Raw genomic sequence first — 22,949 nt, 5'->3', positions numbered from 1 at the left:
GGGTCAGGATTAGAACCTGCGCGTCCTCCGCTTCTTCCCTTCCCACCCTAAGTCCTCCACCCTCCCTTCCTCCTCCCGCTCTGATTCTGCCAATGGATGTGCAACTTGATCTGCAACCCGCAACCTCTCTGAGGTTACGTGACTTGTCCAGGGTCAACAACCAGTTTGCACAGAACTTGACCTCAGGTCTTCCCGACAAGCTCCACTGCCTCTCCTGCCTGTAGCTGGCAGAACTGGGGTGGGGGAAGGCTCCCCAAACTTTGCGCTGCCCCCTCTCCAGCCTCTAAGCCTCTCCCTAGGCTCCACGGGGCTCTCCCGCTTCACAGGCTGAGTCTTAGACCTGGCGGGCAGCAGAACCCAGGCCACCCCCGATCCCGATGGGACCAGACTCCCAAAACGGAGGGGAGCGGCCTTCAAGGCCCCAACCTAGGCAGGCTCCTCCATCCCTTACCGCCCGCCTCCCCAACCCCACCTGAAGGCCACTCCTGTCACTCTTCTCCAGCTCAGCCAGTCAGAATCCTCGACGCCGGGCTTGGGGCGGGGTCCATGCAAATCGGTGTCTCCTCCGAGGGGCCCATAGTGATACACTGGATTCGGAGGCAGTCCCGGCGGGGTACCAGGAGCTCCTAGTCTGTGGGCCTGCCTGCCTGTCCGTCCGTCCCGCCCCCTCACCACCCCCCGGACCTTCCTGAGAGGGAAGGATCGACCAACCCAGCCCCAGAGAGCAGCAAGGACCAGGAACATCCCTCCCCCCAGGTACTACGGTAGGGATGGAGGGGACGACGGGGACGGGGTCGGGGGGAGGGGACCTCCCTCTTGCCCCCACCTTTCCTGGGCTCTGGCCCTTCAATTGGCCGCTGTTACAGAAACCTGCCCGCGGCTGCCAAACTCGGGCTATCCTCTACCCTAATCCCCAAAGCCACAGTCGCTTCCCCTTAGCCCCCAAACCGTCAGCCCTTCGTCCACATTTTCTCATCCTTCATCCCTTATTTTCTATCTTCTCTTCCCCATCTTCTTATCCTCCAGCCTTCATCCCTCATCCCTCCATGCCCCCTTCCCATCATCTGCTCTCCTCCTAATCCCACATCCTCCCGTGCCATCCCCCCACAAGCCTTCTAGCCTCATCCCCTCCTCTCCTGCCCCCCTCCTCACCATCACCTATCTGCCCACTCCCCTCCCCATACCCCATACTTTCCCTCAAGCCTTATCTCTCACCCCTCCTATCCCTCCTCCCTTATCCCCCATGCTCTCCAACCCATTTCCCAGCATCTCGGCCCTAATCCCTTACCCCTCCTCCTCTATTCCCTCTCCCTGATCTCCTATCCTTTATTTTTCATCCCCTCATGCCCCCCTCCCCCTCCTTCCAGAGGACGCTCTGCCCTAATTCCCCATTCCCTCCCAGTCCCACTACATCCCGCTCATTAGCTCAGGCAATGGGGACTAGAAACAAGATCAGCATGTCCTGTCCCACAACACTTCAGCTTCAGGATGGTTCAGGGCCCAGCACAGACGGTTTTCCCCACCCACTCTCCCAGCAAGACCCACCCTCCATTGGAGGGACTCCACTGGCCAAGGGCTTCCTCCTGGGTCAGGAGGCAGCAGGCCTGGCCCCTGGGTTCCTTTCCCAAAGTCAGATGTTGGAGGGGAGGGGAGGGGAGGAAAGGGCTTCTCTTCAGCCACGTGAGCTCTCTCTCTACTTACCCCACCAGGTGCCTGGCACCAGAGACGATCATAACCACTACACACACACAGAGCTCCCCACATACATATCCTTCTCACAGGCCTCCTCCCTACCACACACATCCCACTTCTACTCCACCCATGCCAAACACAGAACCCACACCTCTTTCTATGCACAACCCACACTCCCCCCCATAAGCCGCCCCCACACGCATTACCCCCAAACACATACCTTTCCCACATCCCACACACACGTTCCATACAGACCAAACACAGACTCCAGCTCCCCAACACACACAGCCCACACGTGACTCCCCAACCCATCTACCCACATAGGCACGCCCTACCTCACATCCCCACCCCCATCTATATGCTAGGCACAAATCACCATCAAAACACCATCCCTTCCCATATGCTGACACATACCAACTAGAGATCCCATATAGCCACCCCCCACCCCCCTCACATAATTTGTATATGCCAAAACAGGAGCCTCCTTCTTGTTTACTTGCACAGTTGCGTGCACGCACACAATCGCACACATCACATTATCTCAGAGCTAGAAGAGACCTCAGAACACCACACCTGAGCAAGAATTCCCTATAGCAGGGGGCAGCTAGGTGGCGCAGTGGATTGAAGACCTGAGTTCAAATCCAACTTCAGACACTTGACACTTACTAGCTGTGTGACCCTGGGCAAGTCATTTAACCCTTATTGCCCTTAAAAAAAAATACTTGATTGAGTTCAGCTTCCTGCTTAAAGCATGACCCAGCCCACACACTTAACCCTGACTCCTAGAGAGCCACCAGGCAGCCACATGCTCCAATTCTGGGTTGTTCCAGCTATGGATCTGGAGTCAGTTGGATGACCTGAGTTCAAATTCTACCTCTTCCACTTACTACCTGTGTGAACTTGGACAAATCACTTACCTTCCTTTAGCTTCACTTGTAAAAGGGGATGGGGTGGTCTAGATGATCTAAGGTTTCACCTGGCTCTAAGTCTGTGATCCCTACAGGGCCTCAGTTTCCTCATCTGTAAAATGAGGGGGCAGTGATCCCTAAGGAACATTGCAAGCCCAAACTCCTTGAGCTCCTGGTCTTTGATGAAGAATAGATTCCAGGCAGAGAGCATAAGCTATAGGCTCTGATTACTCTGCTTCCATCCTTGCTTCTGAGACCCAGAACTAAGGAATCAGGATATTCCCTCTGACTCTTTCCTCTGCTTCTTACATGATCCCCCACAGCCAATCAGTCACTAACACCTACTGAGTCTTCCCTTGGAAGATCACTTCCATCCATCTCTTCGTCTCTGCCCTTTCAGCCTGCCCCCTTCTTCCAGCTTTATCACCCATTTCCTGGTCAGGAAGCCACATTGTGTCTTCCTTTTAACTGGTCTTCTGGTCTCTGGTCTCTCTCTACTCCAATCCATCCTGCCTTCTTTTGGAATTATCCTCTTCTAGCTTGGTCACTTCCTATCTCAAGAAAGGCATGAAAGGGAGAGAGCCCAGAAATGAAAAACCAGGAGACAAGTTCAAGTCTCATTTCTTTTTTTGTTTGTTTGGGGTTTTTTTTTGCAGGGCACTGGGGGGTTAAGTGACTTGCCCAGGGTCACACAGCTAGTAAGTGTCAAGTGTCCGAGGCCGGATTTGAACTCAGGTACTCCTGAATCCAGGGCCTATGCTTTATTCACTGCACCACCTAGCTGCCCCCTCAAGTCTCATTTCTGCTGCTGACTTGCAGACAAGTTACTTTCCCTCTCTGGGCCTTAGGCTTCTCCCTCTGTATAATGAAGTGGTTGGAATAGTTGAATTCTAAGGTCCTTTCCCAGTCTGCCATTATATATATATATATTCTAACCCTGACATCCTAGGTTTTAAGGTCCCTTGAGGCTTCAGCATTCTACATTCCAGTGATCCTTCTAGCTCAGACATTCCACATACTAGAATTCCTCCCAGCTCAGGGGCAGCTAGGTGGCACAGTGGATAGAGCACTGTCCCTGGAATCAGGAGGACCTGAGTTCAAATCTGGCTTCAGACACTTAAAACTTACTAGCTCTATGACCCTAGGCAAGTCACTTAACCCCAATTGCCTCACCAAAAAAAAAAAAAAAGATTCCTCCCAGCTCTGAATTTTACATTTTAAGTTCTAAAACCCCTTCCCACTCTGAAATTCTATGTTGTAAGCTACCTTCTGGTGTAAACATTCTATGTTCTAAGCATTCTCTGGCCCTGGCATTCTCTGTTCTATACTCCTTCCAACTTTGATATTCCATATGCTAAGCTGCCTTCTAGTTTTCACCTTTTATGCCTTATATTAGAAGGTTCCCCTCAGCTCTAAAATTCAATATTCAGTGGGAGCAGCTAGGTGGCGCAGTGGATAAAGCACCAGCCCTGGATTCAGGAGGACGTGAGTTCAAATTTGGCCTCAGACACTTGACACTTACTAGCTATGTGACCCTGGGCAAGTCACTTAACCCTCATTGCCCCACCAAAAAAAATCCAAACCAAAAACAAACAAAAAAATTCAGTATTCAGTGTGCTAAGGTCCCTGGCAGTCCTGACATTTTAGGTTCTGTGTTACATGAACTGGATAATCTCTAAGGTCCTTTCCAGCTCCAAATTCTCCATTCTAAGGTTCCTTCTTGCTGTGTCACTCTGGGTTCTAGAAGGCTAGAGATATTTGGGAACATCCCATACATGACCCAAGGAAGGGGAGCTCATTAGATACCCCTACCTACTTGAAGGCCAAAATAGAACCAGGGATGCATTACAGACAGCCGTAGGGGAAGAAACCATTGATTATAGATATGGAGCTAAAAAGAAACTTTGAAATCATTTAGTTCAATTTCTTCATTTTACAGCTGAGGAAACTGGGGCCAAGAAGAAAGTGACTTACTCAAGGCCACACAGGTAGTAAATGATACAGCTGGGTTTAAACACAAATCCTCTAATTTTAAATCCATCAGTCATTCTATAACTATTTTTGGGACTTGTCTCTATTTACCCCAATTTTGCCTGGCTTCTCCCCTGGAGTTAGGTATAGCAGTGTCCAGCCCTGAGACTTCTCAGGGCTAGGGTAGAAGGGAAAGCCATGGACTCATTGGCACTTCTCCTTCCCTCCCTTGCATTTTTTCTGACTCCTCACTGCTCCCCCCCACAACTTCTCTTCTTCTACCTGGTTGATATATTCTCAATGTAATTCTCTACCATCCTTAATAAGGAGTCCTTGATGCATTTGTCGAGGGGAGTGGAACAAGGGCCTTTCCCAACCCCAGGGATCCCACTGCCCATAGCAGAGAGAGGAGAGACAGTCTCTGGACCAGGGAGCTGCCGTTGCCATGGCAACCTGCTCAGCACCAGCTTCTCTTCTGAAGCTGGGTGAGGAATCGCCTCCTCCTTCTCTCGCTCTGGGCTGCTTGCTCTGCTCTGGATCACAGCCCACCCAGGCTAGGGGGGAAGAGGGGGTGGTCCGCCAAGCATGGCAGAGGGTCAGACCAGGAGGCTTATTTGTGAGAGAGAGAGAGAGAGAGAGAGAGAGAGGGATAGAGAGATTGAGAGAGACAGGTGATAGATGATAGATAGATGACAGATGAAAGGCTGGATAGATGGATAGATCAATCAATGATAGATAGATGGATGGATGGATAGATAGATAGATAGATAGATAGATAGATAGATAGATAGATAGATAGATAGATAGATAGATAGATAGAATTAACATTTATTAAGTGCTTACTACGTGCTTGGCCCTATGCTAAGTGCTGAGAATATAGGCAAAGAAGACAGTTTCAAGAGCGTACATTCTAATAGGAAGACTATATGCAGAGGGGAACTGGAAAGGGGTGTGTGAGAGAAGCTGGGGGGTAAGCATGGTGGCATGGTGTGGAGATGCCTGGGAAGTATCATAGAGAGCTGGTTCCCAGCAAGATAAGACCCCTTTCTTCCCCCACTACATACAGCAGGCCTATGGCATGGCACTGAAAAATCCCTGAGAGAAGATCCTAGTGCTGGCACTGGCCCAGTCACTGATTTGCTCTGTGACTTTGGGCCAGTCGCGGTCTCTCTCTGGGGCCTCAGATCATTCACCTTTGAAATAGAGGTGACAGTCTATACTTTACCCCTGCTCCAGAGGGAGGGGCAAGCAATTGATCGTAATAACGTGGGCCACCTGGGTCAGGCAGCCCCCAACCCATCAGCCAACAAGCTTTTATTCCATGTTCACCTTATGTCAGACACTGGGGATAGAGAGACAAAAAGGGGGCAGTCCCTGTCTTCACTGAACTTGCATTCTAGTAACACAGAGTGCAGGCATCTAGCCACAGACAGAATGTATCATCAATAATAATGGTAGCTAGCATTGATGGAGCAGTCACATTTGATACTCACCATAGACCTGGGAGGTAGATCCTGTCATCATCTGCATTTGACAACTGAGGCAAAGGTTAAGTGACTTGTACAGGGTCACATGGCTAGTGTGACTGGGGCAGGATTCCCACTTGGGCCTTCCTTGCTTCAGATCTAGCGTACTCTCTCCATTGCACACCCCAAACACAATGCTGGGGCTTCAAGAAAGATCTCATGGATGGAGTGCTGGTGCTTTGACTGAGTCTGGAAGGAAATCAGGAGCCTGAAGGGAGGGATGGAGGAGTGAATTGTAGGCATGGGGAACAGACGCTACAAAGACAAAGAAGCAGGAGATGGAGTGTCATGTTCAAGCCCCAGCAAGATGCACCAGGGCTGCTCTGGCAACTTCCCACCTACAGCACCCCCTGAGTGGGGAAAGACCTTTATTTACTTTACCAGCCAACACATATGTGCTCCTTGCAAGCCTCTCTGTGCCCTATGCAAGGCCCTGTGGGGACAGAGGTGTGAGGGACAGAGACTGCCTCCTGGGCCTTGGGGGGCATTGCATTTCTGGGGGCCAGAAGCATCACCTCTGCAGCAGCCAGTGAAGGAGGGTTTCAGGATAGGTGGGTTCCAATGGAGGTCCCTTCTAGTCCTGACATTCTATGTTCTGAGGTCAGAATTCTGATGTTCTATGTTCTTAATTTCAACATTCTATGTTCTAAAGTCCTTCCCAGTTCTGATATTCTGTGTTCTCAGATCCTTCTTAGATTCAACATTATGTGTTCCGAGGGTCCTCCCAGCTCTGAAATTCTCTGTTCTAAGGTCTATCTTAGCTATAACATTCTATGTTCTAAGCTCCCTCCCAGTTCTGACATTCTGTGTTCTAAGGTCCCTCTTAGATTCAACATTTTGTGTTCTAAGATTCTTCCCAACTCTGACATTCTCTGTTCCAAGATCCTCCTTTAGCTCTGATATTCTCTGTTCTAGCATTTCCCCCCAGATTTGATGGTCTTTGTTCTAAAGACCTCTTCCAGTTCTGATAGTCTATATTCTAAGCTTCATCCTAGTTTTAACATTATTTGTTTTCAAGATTCTTCCAGCTTTGATGTCCCAAGTTCTAGGGTTCCTTCTAGGTCAAACATTCCAAGTTCTAAGGTCCCTCCTAGCTGCAATAGTCTATGTTTTAAGTTTCCTTCCTCTTAGAATCAGGGCCATGAAATCAGGGATTTAATGCTGGGAGAGATCTTAGAGACATCATTTAAAGGTGAGGAAACTGACTCGGGAAATCAAGTTACTTATCCAGGGCCATCCAACTAGTATCAGAAGTGGGATTACCACCAGATCTTTCTGACCCTATGGTCAATACTGTCTAGCTAGAACACTGTACTGCCTTTCCTGATAGCCTTTGATTTGGGGATTCTAGATTCTAGACTGAATGAGGCTGCCTCCTAGTGCCCTGAGCCTTTAGACAAGGGAGAAATCAGGGCAGCTGGGTGGCAAAGTGAATAGAGTGCCTGCCCTCAAGAGGACCTGAATGCAAATTTGACCTCAGACACTTACTAGCTGTGTGACCCTGGGCAAGTCACTTAACCCCAATTGCCTCCCCAAAAAGGGGTGGGGAAGGTGAAAATCCACCCAGACTGGGAGTAATAAGGGAAGATTTCACAGAAGAGATGGGATTTAAACTCTACCATTAGGTGGAAAGATTTAAAGAAACTGTGGGAAGGAGGTGAGGGACAGTTTGGTGAGGGCTGGAGGGAGATGGGGAAGGAATTGCATGAGCAAAGACCCAGAGGTGGAAATAACAATGGCATGTGTATGGGATAAAAAGGAGACGTGAGCTAGAGTGGAAAGTTCATTCATGTGCTAGGAGGAAACGTGGGGCAGGGGGAGGGGCAGACACTGGAAGGCCTTGAATACCGGGAGTTCATCAAAGGGTTGGGCATTTGGGGAAATCCACCCAAAATCATGTGTGGAATAGGTTAGAGAGGGAGAGCCTGAAGGGGGGGGGTGGGGAAATGTTAAGGGGAGAGGAAGAGAGCACCTGGATTAAGATGGCGGCTGTGGGAATGGAGAGAGAAGGATGACTCTAGAGGAAGAGGAATTTCCAAGGTGGCAGATTGTGTTTAGATGGCGAAGGAGGGGGAGGCATCAAAGATGTCTGTAAAGTTTGAAACCTGGATCCTGGGTAGGAAAAGCAGAAAGAGAAGCTGTGAGGAGAGGATGATGAACTTGGTTATGGTCAAGTGAAGCTTGAAGCAATGCTGGCATATATAGTGCAAGATGTCCAATAAATGTCTGAGGATCTCAAACCAGAGCTTCAGCTCAATATAAGGAAAACCTTCCTAAGAATTCTGGTTGTTGAAAAGCTCTCTACCTTCTTGGGAGATAGTGAGTTCTTTTCACTGGAGTCAGGATGACTGCTTATTAGGGATGTTGTAGATGGGGGTTATATTATATGATCTCTGGGGTCCTTCCAGTTCCACAGTTCTGGGACTCGTTGTGTCAAGAGCAGGACAGAGGAGATTTGGAGCTCAGAAGAGACTTCATTTATTTATTTATTTATTTTTAGTGAGGCAATTGGGGTTAAGTGACTTGCCCAGGGTCACACAGCTAGTGAGTGTCAAGTGTCTGAGGCCGGATTTGAACTCAGGTCCTCCTGAATCCAGGGCCGGTGCTCTATCCACTGCGCCACCTAGCTGCCCCTCAGAAGAGACTTTGAAGCACAGAATGCTAAAGCTGGAAGGGACCTGAGTGGTCATGTGGTCCTCATAGAGGCCAGAAGAGCTACATGACTTGTTCATTGTCACGCACCAAGGTAATGACTGAGAGTTTTGAACCAATGTCCCCTAAATCTCACCCAGTTGCCTTGTCCAAGTGCCAAGATGTAGGAACATGCTGAGGGTACCAAAGGTGATGGGATGGAGAAGTTTGTGACAGAGGACTGGAGGCACTGGGGAAGTAGGAGTGGAGCATGGGCACAGGAGGTGACAGAGGTAACAGTCTGGAGAGGCTGGCCCAGGATAGAGCAGGGACTCCAAGGGCAGAGAAGATGAGAGATTCTGGACAATCATTCCTGCACATACACATGCATCCACATATAGCAGCACCATGTGATGCGGTGAGTACAGATAAGGGGCCATGGGAGGTCTCAGGTCTGTACCAATCTGAAGATCAGGGAAAGCTTCCTGGAGGAGGGGACAGTATTTAAGTTGGATTTTAGAGGATTGGCAAGAATTCAGCGTGTGAAGAGAGGGAACTGAGTCACTAAAAGCACAGAGGTAAAAGCTCAGGGCATAATCAGGAAACAAAAAATAGGCCAGTGCAGATACAGCATAATATGAGTAAAAGTGAATAATGCAGGGCAGCTAGGTGGCACAGTAGATAGAACACTGGCCCTGGATTCAGGAAGACCTGAGTTCAAATCTGACCTTGGACAGTCGATACTTCCTAGCGGTGTGACCTTGGGTAAGTCACTTAGCCATCAGTGCTACATACACACACACACACACACACACACACACACACACAATTAAAAAAATTTTTTAAGTGAATAATGTGAGATAAAACTGAGAAAGGTAGGGTGCCACTAAATTATAGAGGGCCTCAAATGTCATGCAGAAGAGTTTGGACTTTAATTGATTAGCAATAGGGAGCCATTGAAGAATTTTGAGCAGAGAAATTACGTGGTCCAGCACTTAGCACAGGCTCTGGCAAAACAGTAGGCACTTAATAAATGTTTGACTGACTGATTGACTGACCGGTCTGACCCATGGATAAGAATGAAGGGTGGATTGGAGAGGAGGCAGGAACACCTGTTAGGAGACTATCGCTATGATCCAGGCAGATGCTAATGAGATCTCATACTAGGTCAGAAGCTATGTAAATAAAGAAGAAGGGATGGGTGGGAGTTATATTTATGAGATGGAGTTGGTAGGACCTGGTAACTAATTGGATATAGGCCAGAAGTAGCTGGGGGTTGAAGGATGGAGACAGGAGAAGGATAAAAGGGGACTTGCCTGGAATATGGAGGGGAATATGGACTCAGGGGAAGGAGAAGGCAGTTGGGAGTCAAGGAGGACAACAATAGAGAGTTAGGCCTGGGCTTGGGGAAAGGCGTGTGTGGCCACAGGTAGAGTGGGTGCACCCGAAGGTGGGGTATAGAGTGACAGCACCATCAGAGGAGGAGACAGAGAGGAAGTCCCTGGTAAGAGGAGAGAGGAGTCCCTGGGCACGTGGGGGAAATGATCTATTCACTGGGAAAATGGAGAAATGGTGAGGGCTGAGATCAGTGAATGGGAGAGAGATGGATCCAGAGATACAGATAATAACATATAGAGTGTGATAATACACATGGAGAGACAGAGACAGAGAGAGACAGACAGGCAGAGAGAGACAGAAAGACAGAGAGAGAAGAGAGACAGAGAGAGATGGAGAGCGGGAGGGAGGGGGAAGAAGAAAGGAAGGAGGGAGAGAGAGATGGAGACAGAGAGAGAAACACAGAGACAGAGAGAGACAGAGACAGAGACTCCTATACTCATGGTCACACTGTGTGCTTATGCCTGAACTCATACATCCCTATGCACATGCATGTAAGCAGATGCCTGAGCCCCCCACACAGGGACACACAAATGTTCTCATAGATATACATAGAGACAACACAGATGCAGACCCTTCCTCCATCTACACACCTCCAAACACGTGTACCTGCCCCCCACTCATATATACATGCAAGTTCCCTTTCATTCCCACACACTCATGCACACAAACTCACATCCTAGGCATCTATGGGCACGCACAGATGCCAGGAACACACACTCATCCATAATGCACCTATGCTTACATTGAACATATATGAATATACATGTGCCTTATATTCAAACACCCATCAATCAGCCAGTCCACAAGCACTGAGCAAACACCTCCTGTGTGCCCAGAGCTGAGCTAAATACTGGAGATAAAAAGAAAGATCAAAAGAAAACCATACCTGCCCTCATAAAGTTTGCATTCTCTTGGGGTACAGTGCCAGTACACATGCCAAGGACAAGGAGAATTTGGGCAGAGAAGGTGCATGCAGCTAGAGAGGGATTGTGAGCAGAGTTTGAAAGGACATAAGGGATTCTAAGAGGTGGTGGTGTGGCCCATTGGACTGGAAGCTCCCTGAGGGCAGGGACTGCCTTTTTTTGTGTGTGAGGCAATTGGGGTTAAGTGACTTGCCTAGGGTCACACAGCTAGTAAGTGTCAAGTGTCTGAGGCTAGATTTGAACTCAGGTACTCCTGAATCCAGGGCCAGTACCTTATCCACTGCACCACCTAGCTGCCCCCCCCCGCCGCCTTTTTTTTAAACTTGTGTTTCTATTCCCAGCACTTGGTACATAGCAAGGTCTTAATAAACACTTGCTAGTTAAGAGATGGAAGGAGGTAGAAATACAGCAGTTGGAAGACATATATATGCATATATACAAATCCACACACAGAAACATGCCTACAACCCACATGTAACATCACGTTCCTTCATTATACAGGGCATACATGGATGCTCCCTCACAGGTGATATACATGTATGTGTTATGTGCACCCTGGCCCTCATGCTGTCATGTGCACACGTATGGGGCCAAGCCAGAGTCAGCTGGTGGAAGGAGGTACCACCTACTTTCCCAGGGCAGGTAGGGAAAGCCCACTTCCCTCAGCAGCCCAAAGCCCCAGAAGGGAAAGGAGCCCCTGGGACTCACGACCTCCCCCTTTCTCCCCTGCTCCCAGCTTGTGTGAACTCCCAGTCCCTGGACTCCCCATACACAGACTAGGTAAGTACCAGCTTAAAGTCTGAAGCCTCGGGGCAGCTAGGTGGTGCAGTGGATAAAGCACCAGCTCTGGATTCAGGAGTACCTGAGTTCAAATCTGGCCTCAGACACTTGACACTAGCCGTGTGACCCTGGGCAAGTCACTTAACCCTCATTGCCCCTCAAAAAAAAAAAAATCTGAAGCCTCGTACCCTTTTCTCCCAGACACTCTTTCTGCAATGTCTACCCACTGCTTCTTGTAGCTCCAATCCCTTCTGGGCTATTAAGAAGAAGAAGTAAGCAACCCTATTTCTATAGTGCTTTACTATGGACAAAACACTTTCCTCACTTTGGGACATAGGTTGATTAGGCCTGTTTTATAGACAAGGAGAATGAGGGTCAGAGGGGCCCGCATTGTGCTGTTTGGAGTCTCTTGGAACCACTCACCCAGAGTCACACATTGAGTAAGCTTCAGTGTTGGGATTTGAACCCAAGCCTTCTGACTGCACATTCAGAGTTCTTTCCGCCCAGTGTTCAACCTCACAGCTGCTCCTCAAATTCAAGACCAGTTCTCCAAACCCCTTTGGGCCTTGAAGTACAGGTGGTTTTGTGCAGACTCCTTGGTCTTTGATAAAAAGCTGCTCCCCTCCCAGCTGCCTGAATCCCAATTCAACAACTTCCTGGACACAGCCCCCAGAATTGGCCTTCAGACCGAATCCTGTGCATGGTGACATCCCCCTTTCTGGACACCCAGTCCCTGACTTGCTGCCCTGGGTGACTTCTTTCCTTCCCTTGGAATTCAGTTCAATTCTCTAGCTATTATTTAGCACCCACTGTGCCCTGCAGCCCCACCTGAGTTGTTGGTTTACAACCTATAGCCCTGAGAGAGGCTGGGGACTAAGGACCCAGGAAGGCATAAAGCATAGAACCTGCTGTGGTCATCTCCAAAACCAGAACAAGAGATCCTTCCCAGGCCCATGGAAGCATGGAAGGCTGCCTGGGGGAGGGGGCCCACACACAGAATGTGACATTGACCAGGGATCAGCACCACCACTGATACTAACATGCTTTGCCACTTATTCCTGTACAGAAGGATTAAAAATTCAGCGGGTAAAGAGAGGGAGGTAAAGGCATTCCTGACTGAGGGAATAAGATGAGGTAGATAAAGAGGACCTTGAACAAGTCTTTTCCTCAGTTTCCTTATCTGTAAAATGAAGGAATTGGATGAGACCACGGCTTCCCAGCTTTTGTTTTGGACCCTATCCACCTTGGATTTCATGAAATCTTCCCATCCTCCTGTGTGATAGGAAAAGAAATAAATTCTAGATTTTACCATCAACATTTATATAAGAAGTAAAATGATTCGGGGCAGCTAGGTGGCACAGTGGATAAAGCACCGGCCCTGGATTCAGGAGGACCTGAGTTCAAATCTGGCCTCAGATACTTGACACTTACTAGCTGTGTGACCCTGGGCAAGTCACTTAACCCTCATTGCCCCCCCCCCCGAAAAAGGAAAGAAAGAAGTAAAATGATTCATTTCAATAGGATAATATAGTTATTTACCACATAGTCCCTTAACAAGTTTCTCAGAGCAAGGTGATACAGTGGATAGAGTGCTAGACCTGGAGTCAGGAAGACCTGTATTCAAATCTAGACTCAGACACTTACCCTTGCTCTTTGCCTCGGTTTCCCCAATTTGTAAAATGAGGATAATAATAGTGCCACACAGTTGTTTTGAGGACCAAATGAGGTAGTGTTTGAAAAGTGCTTTGCAAACCTTTCATTGTGATATAAATGTGAGTCATTATTATTATTATTATTATTATTATTACTGTCTTGTTCATACCTTCTTGGATGTCCCCCCCCAATTGGGAACCCCTAGACTATCAGATGATCTCTAAGGTCTCTCTCTCAGCTCTAAGGCCTATGAGTAGAGATCTCTTTTAGGAGAATGGAATGGTATCCAACTCTGCCCCAGACTCAGGAGACAGCAGTCAAAGGGACGGATGGCAGTAGGGGCATAGTTGAAAGGAAATTGGACTCAAAGTCAGAAGACTCAGGTTTGAATCTGGGCTCTGACACCTGTTAGCCATGTGACCTGAGCAAGCTGCTTCTCTTCTCTAAGACTCAGTTTCCCCGTCTGTAAAATGAGAGGCTGGACAATAATACCTGCAATTCCCCTCCTTCACAGGGTATTTGGAGGAAAGTCATCTGTAACCATGAAAGAAACGTAGGAATGGGAGCCAGTCATGCTCAGTCTCACCCCCTCCCCACTCCCTGCTAGCACCTGCTCCTGAAAACCAGTTTCCCAGGAAACTCCCCCCCAAATCATTCCCCAGAGAGAATTCATCATACTCTCGTGATAACAAGTGCCAGAAAGCTCCCCACACCACCCCCACAGCATCTCCATCTTCCCAGCAGCCTAAGGAAGGGAGGGAGGGAGGGAGGAAGGTACTACTGTTGCTAACTACAGTTGGGGAAGCTGAGGCCCAGGAGCGATGTCACCCAAGTAAGCCAGCAGTCCCCCAAAAGCTGCCTTCTAGGCTTTCTGCTGCTAAAACAAGACTAGGAGGGGGCAGCTAGGTGGCGCAATGGATAGAGCACTAGCCCTGGAGTTAGGAGGACCTGAGTTCAAATGCGACCTCAGACATTTAACACTTACTAGCTGTGTGACCCTGAGCAAGTCACTTAACTCCAATTGCCTCACTAAAAACAAAACAAAACAAAACAACAAACAAAACACAACAACAACAAGACTAGGGACTAGCCTGGTCTAAGCTCAATCCCCTCTTCAGGGGCCCCACATCCTGCCCCACCCTCCCCCTCAGCAAGAAAGGACTCTCCCAGAGGAGCTGTTAACTCACTGTGGGACTTTGAAGAAATCCCTTCCCTTCTTTGGACCTCAGTTTCTTCATCTGTAAAACAGAAGGTCTAAATCCTATAATTCTATGTTCCTGTGAGTGTATGATGCGCTCCCCTCCCTTTTCCCTCCCCACCCCTCAGATATTGTGAAAAGTAGGAAGATGGTAAAGAAGCTCTCAATGGCCAACTGGGCTTCCCTTAAACACCTCCCACCTCCCCCACTGCCTCTCACTAACCCCCCAATGCTCCCCACTGCCCCCAACCTACCCTAATAACCCCTGCCACCTCCCACTGACTCCCAACATCCCCCATTGTCCCTAATACCCTTTATTGATCCCCGACACCTCCTCTGTCCCAACCTTCCTAATTGCTCCCATTGCCCCCCCAATGCTCTCTAATCTTCTCACCCTGACCTCCCGCATCCTTACTACCCCTAACGTATCTCACTGATCCCCAACACTTCCCACTGTCCTTTCCATACCTTTCACTGATTCCTCAGCATTTTATCTACCCCTAGTACTTCCCACTAACCTTTCAACATCTCCCAATGGTCCGCCTCTCCTAGCCCTCACCCTCCTGCTTCTAAAAACCACCCCTTCCCCACCCCATGCGCTAAAATCCTGCTACTTTGGGGTTGGTCTCTGTCTCCCTCTGGTGCTAAAATTGGGTTATGCACCCCGGATTCTGCACTCCCATGTACTGTCGGTGGGCTCTGAGGAGACTTTGGAGGGCATGGGGGAAGGCAGGCAATGTGTGCTGCTGAATCTATGGGGATGTCAGCTTCCTTTGGCACCAATGTGCAATTGGATGAAGGCACACACACTGCTGAGGAATTTACCCACTCACCAAGCTCTATTTGCTCAGTCTCTGCACTGTGTGCAGGGACTTAGTTGAGCCCTCTTTGACTGGGTGAAACCCAGGCTCTGCCCTCAGGGAGATCCCGATCTAGATTGGCTCAGACAGGGACAGAACAACTGGGCAGAGGTGGAGTGGAAAGGACACCACTTTGGGAATCAAGAAATGGGTTCACATCTCAACTCTGACACTTACTGCCAATCCTTCCCCCTCTCTAGTCCTCAGTTTCCTTATCTTTCCTCACAGTAGAAGTGGTATGCTGTAGTGGTTTGAGTCAGCAAGACCTGAGTTTGAATTCTGCCTCAGAAACCTACCATCTGTGTGACCTTAGGCAAGTCACTTAACCTCTCTGGGCTTCAGTTTCCTCCTCCATAAAATGAGATGGTTGGACTCAATGACCGCTAAAATTCATTCTAGCTCTAAACCTGTGAAGCTAAGATAAATGAGGGGAGAAGGCAGCCTTCAGACTAGGAAACCACTGAACTCTGAATCTGATTGCCTTCCAGGTGGGAGTGAGCATGGAAGATTTGCTTAGAGAAGGCAGCACACCCAGAATAAGAGTTTGACCAACAGCAATGATAACCCTTGGCTCTGCCGATAACTATCTGTGTGGCCCTGGGTAATTCACATCACTACCTCTTTGCCCGTTCATCCATTTGTTCTTTGGTGCTATGGAGAGGGTTGGATTTAATGACCCTTCCAGCCCTATGTTGCTGCTCCTCAAACTCCAATCCCAATGCTTATACTCTTGTTGGGGTGTAGAACATAGGACCTCTGATTTATTTGTAAATGGTCTTCAAGAGTAACTATGTGGTTCTGGCACTAGATAGTGGATGGTTTACTGGGCCTGGAGTCAAGAAGAACTGGGTTCAAATCCAGCCTTGGACAATTATTAGCTGGGTGACCCTGGACAAGTCACTTAACGCTGTTTGACTCAGTTTCCTCATCTGTCAAATGAGCTAGAGAAGGAAATGGCAGACCACCCAGTGTCTTTGCCAAGGAAAACCCCTCAATGGGGTTATAAAGAGTCAGGCACAACTGAGTGACAACAACAATCTTGTCAGGATGTAGAACTCAGGGCCTCTTCAATTTGTAAATGCCATCCCCTCCCCCGCATCGCCCCAAAAACTCTCCACTTGCTGTTTGCCTTGATGGTAGGCTGCTGTAAACTTAGCTAGGCTTGGGTAGCTAGGTGGGACAGTGGATAAAGCACTGGCCCTGGATTCAGGAGGACCTGAGTTCAAATCCGACCTCAGACACTTTACACACTTACTAGCTGTGTGACCCTGGGCAAGTCACTTAATCCCAATTGTTTTACCAAAAAAAAAAAAAAAAAAGGCTAGTTCTTGGACAATAGACATGGACTCCATCACTGGGCCCAGGTTGAAAGACCTTCCAGCTCTATAAGATATGCCTGAGCTAATAGTAAGAAAGATTTTTAGAGGATTTTAAAAGGTGTTCTATCATAGAATCAGAGATTTAAGGGGGAGGCACTCAGAAGTCATCTTTTATAGATGAGAAAACAGTGAGATGGAGAGGTTAGTTATCCTGGTCACACAGCAAATGGTGGAGCTGAGATTCAAACCCGGGAAGGTTCGGATATTATCGTCCTCATTTTATATATGAAGAGAAAGAATCCCACAGAGATGAAATGATTTGTTCTGGGTCACACAGCTAATTGAGGAGAAGGTGGAATGGGAAAGGGTATAATAAGGGTCTAAATGACTTCTACTATGCGCTGGACACTGTGCTAAGCATTTTACAAATATTATCTCATTTTATTATCAATAGTATCACAGCCCTGTAAAGTAGATGCCATCATTCACCCCACTTCACATTTCAAAAAACCGAGGCAAACAGAAGTGAAATGGCTTACCCAGGGTGACACAACCAGCAAATGTGTGAGGCTGGATTTGTTCCTGACTCTCAACTCAGCTCCATCCACTGCACCACCTCACGCTGCCTCTGGGGAGACATTATTTCTGTAATACTTTTAGGTTACAGTTTCCTACTGCTCTGAGAGGTAGGCAATATGATCGTTTTCCCTATTTTTCCAGAGAGGAAAGTAAGATTCTGAGGCATAAAAAGAGGGAATTTTAAAAGAACTCTAAGGTATTACGTCTTGCCGTTGAAACTGGCAAAGATGAAGCAGAATGAAAATGGCAGATGTTGGAGGGGCTCTGGGAAGATAGGCTCCCTAATACACTGTTAGTGGAGTTGTGGACTAGTACAACCTTTCAGGAAAACAATTTGGATCTATATGCAAAAGTCCCAAAATTGCGCATATCCTTTGACCCAGAGGTACTGCCCCTGGGCATATACACTAAGGAGGTAAAAAATGAAGGGAAAAGGCTTGTATGTACACCAATATTTTCAGCAGGTTGTTTTGTAGTAACAAAGAACGTGAAAGAAATAGGGCACCCTGGGGGCCCAGCCTGGGCAGGGTGACTGTCTTGGGGAGACAAGGGCTATGGGGACTTGCCAAGTTGCCCGGGGAAGGGATTCTCCTTTGCCAAGGCAGGGCCTGAGCTCTCTCTGTTCCTGTGTGCCCGAAGGCTGGGCCATGGGGAAAGGCAACAGCAAGCTGGCCCCGGAGGTGCTGGAGGACCTTGTGCAGAGCACCGAGTTCAGCGAGCAGGAGCTGAAACAGTGGTACAAGGGCTTCCTGAAGGACTGTCCCAGTGGCATCCTCAACCTGGAGGAGTTCCAGCAGCTATATGTGAAGGTAAACGTCCTCCCTCCTTCCCTTCCACCTACCTTGTCTGAGCTCCTGGGCCGTGAATTGAAGTTAGGGCCAGGATTGGCCCCGATGCCTCATGCCTACAGAATAGGAAAGGAGAGGGTCCCTACCCGAAGGAGTGGGGTGCTAGGGCCTTCCCAATGGGAGCCTAGACTTGATCAGTGCCTACCACTAAACCCTCTCCTTTATTTTCTGAGCTAAGAGAAGCACCTTTCCCTGCCCTAGAAGTGTAGGCTTGTGCTTATGTCCACCATGCCCCTGGGAGGCTAGGGGTGTGGGGCAAGGGAGTGGGGGAACCCTAGGGACAAGTCTGCTGGCACTAGGCCTGCAGCTTCAGGTTGCTCCCACCATGACCCTTCGATTTTTTTTTTTACTTTTTAAAATATTTTTTCAATTAACAAAAGCTATTTTCTCTTCCTGCCCCCACTGAAAAAAAAAAACACAAATCCCTTGTCACAAATATGCATAGTAGAGCAAAAGAAATTCCTTCATTTAGTCATGTACAAAAATGTCTTGTCTCATTCTGATCCCTAAGTGGATCCCCCAATCTTTCCAGAGGTGGGTAGCTTCCTCCTTGGTTTCCTGGAGTCATTGCCGCTCATCACTGATGAGAATTCTTACACCTTTCAAAGTTGTTTGTCTTCACAATGTTATTGTAACAATATAAATTGTCCTTGTGATTCTGCTCCTTTCTCTACACATCAGTCCATACAAGTCTGCCTTGGGCTTCATTTCTGCCTCCCCCAGGGTCACTGCTGACCCTGTCTCAGTCCTCTGCTCTGCCTCCCGTTCCCTCTCTCCTCTCTGCTTCTCCCTTGTGGTGTGTGACTCCCTGTCTCTCTTCTTTCCTCCCAACTCTTTCTCTTTCTCTCTCCTCGATCCAGTTTTTCCCCTATGGTGATGCCTCTAAGTTTGCCCAGCATGCTTTCCGCACCTTTGACAAGAATGGGGACGGGACCATTGACTTCCGGGAATTCATCTGTGCCCTGTCAGTCACCTCTCGTGGCAGCTTTGAGCAGAAACTCAACTGGGCCTTTGAGATGTATGACCTGGATGGGGATGGCCGTATCACCCGCCTGGAGATGCTGGAGATCATTGAGGTGCTGGCGGGGAGGGGGTGCCAGAAGTCGGAGCAGGGCTAGGGCATTTGGAGGGGTCCTGGGTCAAGGCAGGGGATCAAAGAGGGGGCAAAGAGAAATCAAGAGTTGGAGGTCAGAGGGTGAGCTTCATGGCTGGGGAGATCAGAGGAGAGAAACTCAGATTTGAGAGGTCAGGGGTCAGGGTCTGGACAGGGAGATTTGGAGGGCAAAGACTAAAACAAGGAGCATTGAGGTTTGGGAAAATCAGGGATCACGTGGTCAGTGAAGTTTAGAGAGGTTAGAGGTCATATTGGAGGCTATAAGGGTTCAAGGGTCAGATCAGGATAGTAAAGTTTGGAGAGGTCAGAGGTCAATCAGGTCACACAATCACAGAATGTTAGAGTTTGAAAGGACCTGTGACCATCTAGTCCAATCCACACCTGAATGAGGAATTTCCACTGTAACGTCCTTGATGAATGGTCATCTAATTTCTGCTTGAAGACCACCAGTGACGGGGAGCTCACTGTGTCCAGAGGTGGCCCATTCTGATTTTGGACAGCCCTAATTATTAGGAACTTTTCCCTTACATCGAGCCTAAATATGCATCTTTTCAACTTTCATCCACGGCTCCAGGTTCTGCCCTCTGAGGCTGAAAGCCAGGCTGATCCCTTTCCAATACTTGAAAATGATAAGTACCACTTCTCTGCGTCTTCCCTTAGCCAATGGAAAACACGCCCGGTTCCTTTGGCCAGTTTTTAGTGGCATTAACCTTTAGGAGGCGTGGATCGGGGACAGATAGTGGAGTGGTGAGGTCAGAGAACAAGAGTCAGAAGTCCATGGGCACAAGGGGCTGAGCCGGACGCCTTGAGTGGTGCCTCACCTCCTCCCTGAAAGGCCAGGGCTCACCTCCTCCTGCCTTCCCACCCAGGCGATCTACAAGATGGTAGGAACGGTTATCATGATGCGCATGAACCAGGACGGGCTGACCCCTCAGCAGCGTGTGGACAAGATCTTCACCAAGATGGATCAGGATAAGGATGACCAGATTACCCTGGAGGAGTTCAAGGAGGCCGCCAAGAGTGACCCATCCATTGTACTCCTGCTGCAATGTGACATGCAGAAGTAGGGGGGGCCCTACCCTGGGCCTCCCCCTCCCCAGGGCCTCCAGGGGTCCTTAACCCCTCTGCTCCGGGCACCCCTGTGCCCTATCCTGGGCCTCCCTGTCCCCAGGGCCTCCAGGGGTCCTAACCTCCTATGTCCAGGGCATGCCTGTGTCCTACCCTGGGCCTTCCTGTCCCCATAGCATCCCTGTGTCCTACCCTGGGCCTCCCCCTCCCCAGGGACTCCAAGGGTCTTAACCCCCTCTGCCCCAGGCACCCCTGGCCCTATCCTAGGTCTCCCTTTCCCCTGGGCCTCCAGAGCTCCCAACCCCCTCTATCCAGGGCACCTCTGTGCCCTACCCTGGGCCTCCCCCTCACCAAGGCTTCCAGGGATCCTAACTCCCTCTGTCCCAGGCACCCTTGGCTCTACCCTGAGCCTCCCCATCCCCAAGGCATCTCTGTGTCCCAGCCCCCTCTGCCCAGGGCATCCCTGTGTCCTATCTTCCTTTTGCCCTCCAGAGCCTCCCAGTTTCCTACCCTCCTCTGTCCTGGACCTTCTTTTCCCCAGTTTTCCAATGTTGCACACTTTTTGGCCCCAGGTCTCTCCCACCTTGGGGCCTCTCCGATTTCTCCTCCCTAGGGCCTCTGCCCTCTCTTTCCCTCAGGTTTTCTAGTGTCCCCTCCTTCTTTGCCCCAGGTATCCCCCAACCCCTGGGCCTTGGCTGTGGCTCACCCACCCCTCCCATCGGCCCCCCTTATCCCAGGGTCTTCCAGGGGCCCAACCCTCTTCGCCCTGGGCCCCCTCCCTGTGTCACCCCTTTCCCAACCCTATGGTTTTATCCCTGGTTCCCCCTCCTCTCCTTTTGAACTTGCTGGCAGAGCTTAGGGGCAGGCTTTGAGGAGGGCGGTATTCCTAGGCCCAGATCCATCACATCCTGACCCAACACTCTACTACTGGGCCCCCAGCCAGTTTCTTTCCAGGGAGATGTCCCTGTTCCTGGGCCGCTCCCTGGGCCCCTGAAGCCCAGTAAGGGAAATCCCCCAGGAAGCACTTTGGTATAACATAAAGAGCCCTATACTCAGAGTCAGAGGACCGGACCAGGGTTTGGGACCTGGCTCTTCTCTTTCCTAGTGATGTGACCTTGGGCAAGTCACTTTGTCACTCTGAGCCTCAGTTTCCCCATCTGTAAATGAGGGGGTTGGACTAGATGATCATTAAGGGACTTTTAGCTCAAAATCTTACCAGCCTATCAATCCCCTTTAGTGCTTCCTTCCCTTCCTCACCCGAGAAAGAAGAGGATGCCCTCACCCTGCCCGGTCCATGGGAGACCTCCAAATCCCCTCCCAAGAGGACCCACTTACTCCTCTGGGAACACTAGAGGTGGAGAGAAGATAGACGGGGTCAACTGGGCCTCCCCTGAACATCCTTCCCACCTTAAGGACACTTCCCTTCCCCTTCCCAAGGCAGGCCTCTTTGGAGGTCTTTGTTCTAGGCTTTCATTGGGCTGGGCCTGGACTCTCTAAAGGCAGTGAATTCTGCCCTGGTGAATGCTGGGAAGAGCAGTAGGTACAGGTCCCCGTGCCCACCTGCCCCCGCCTTTTATTTATTTATTTTTTTACATTGTAATGTTTCTGGCAGTTACGCCCGCTAATAAGTGAACCTGAAAGCCCAAAGCTCAAGTTCCCAGACGGAGGTGACGTCCGGGATCTCGCGTCTCTAGATCTCAAGGGCAGAGTCTTTGGACCCAGACCTTCCTTCAGGGGGTCCTCTCTGTCTCTAGGCCTAAGAAGTGGAATCTTAGTTTAGAGGAAGAAGTGAGGGGAGGGACAGGGCCCTGAGAGGTTGTGGTAGGTATGAACACAGTCACAGCTGAATCACAGGTAGGGGGGCTGTCCTATTCGTGGTCATTGGGTGGCCCAGGAAGTCACACAAAGTGATATTTGGAAATGTGGAAAAGCACGTTGGGGGGAGGAAATCATTGAAAACACTCCCCTTTTTGAGGAAAAACGAAAGTAGCCCCCCTTCTCCTTTCTCTGATCCAAAGTCACTTTGTACTTTTAAGTGAAAGTGTCTTGTGTAACACTTGCTGAACTCGCCAGATCCCATTGCCAGATTCAGTTACAAAGCTGGGACTGCTCTGAGGTTGATCCTCCCATCACAGGGGAACATACTGGTCAGTGGGCGTTTTTGTTACAAGTGGAGGGAGCCTGAGCTGCTGCTGCTGAATAGGAGGAGGCTTGGTCTGGTCGTCCTGGCTTCTTGGAGGCTCATGGGAATGTATCCAATTCAATTCCACAAAGATTCAAGGAGAGAAAGGAAAAAATGCAACAGCCCCTGCCCTCAAGTACCTTTCATTCTATTGGGGGCCTACTATGCTGGACAGAGGAAAGTGCAAGACACAGGAAGTAATGCCAGAGAGAGAGAGAGAGAGAGAGAGAGAGAGAGAGAGAGAGAGAGAGAGAGAGAGAGAGAGGGGGGAGGAAGGGAGAGGAGAAGAGAGGAGAGAG

General features: G+C 49.4%; 1 protein-coding gene across 1 annotated transcript; it reads left to right on the top strand.

Annotated features, from left to right (window-relative positions):
- The first annotated feature begins 513 nt into the window (after positions 1-513).
- Positions 514-21,060, top strand: HPCAL4 (hippocalcin like 4). Its single transcript, XM_043995554.1, has 4 exons — positions 514-756; positions 18,078-18,247; positions 19,147-19,362; positions 20,270-21,060. The coding sequence occupies exons 2-4, from the start codon at positions 18,086-18,088 to the stop codon at positions 20,465-20,467; spliced, it is 576 nt and encodes a 191-aa protein (XP_043851489.1). The 5' UTR covers positions 514-756; positions 18,078-18,085; the 3' UTR covers positions 20,468-21,060.
- The last annotated feature ends 1,889 nt before the right edge of the window (positions 21,061-22,949 follow it).

This window comes from Dromiciops gliroides, chromosome 3, assembly GCF_019393635.1.
Source record: "Dromiciops gliroides isolate mDroGli1 chromosome 3, mDroGli1.pri, whole genome shotgun sequence".
Lineage (NCBI taxonomy): Eukaryota > Metazoa > Chordata > Mammalia > Microbiotheria > Microbiotheriidae > Dromiciops > Dromiciops gliroides.
This window is presented reverse-complemented; position numbering and strand designations above follow the sequence as displayed.

What these genes read in the sequence shown, in the direction of transcription:
- HPCAL4 (XM_043995554.1), top strand. Translation starts at nt 18,086, where the DNA reads ATGGGGAAAGGCAACAGCAAGCTGGCCCCGGAGGTGCTGGAGGACCTT. An exon ending in TCCAGCAGCTATATGTGAAG is followed by an intron (nt 18,248 to 19,146) that starts GTAAACGTCCTC and finishes TCCTCGATCCAG; the next exon opens with TTTTTCCCCTATGGTGATGC. An exon ending in AGATGCTGGAGATCATTGAG is followed by an intron (nt 19,363 to 20,269) that starts GTGCTGGCGGGG and finishes CTTCCCACCCAG; the next exon opens with GCGATCTACAAGATGGTAGG.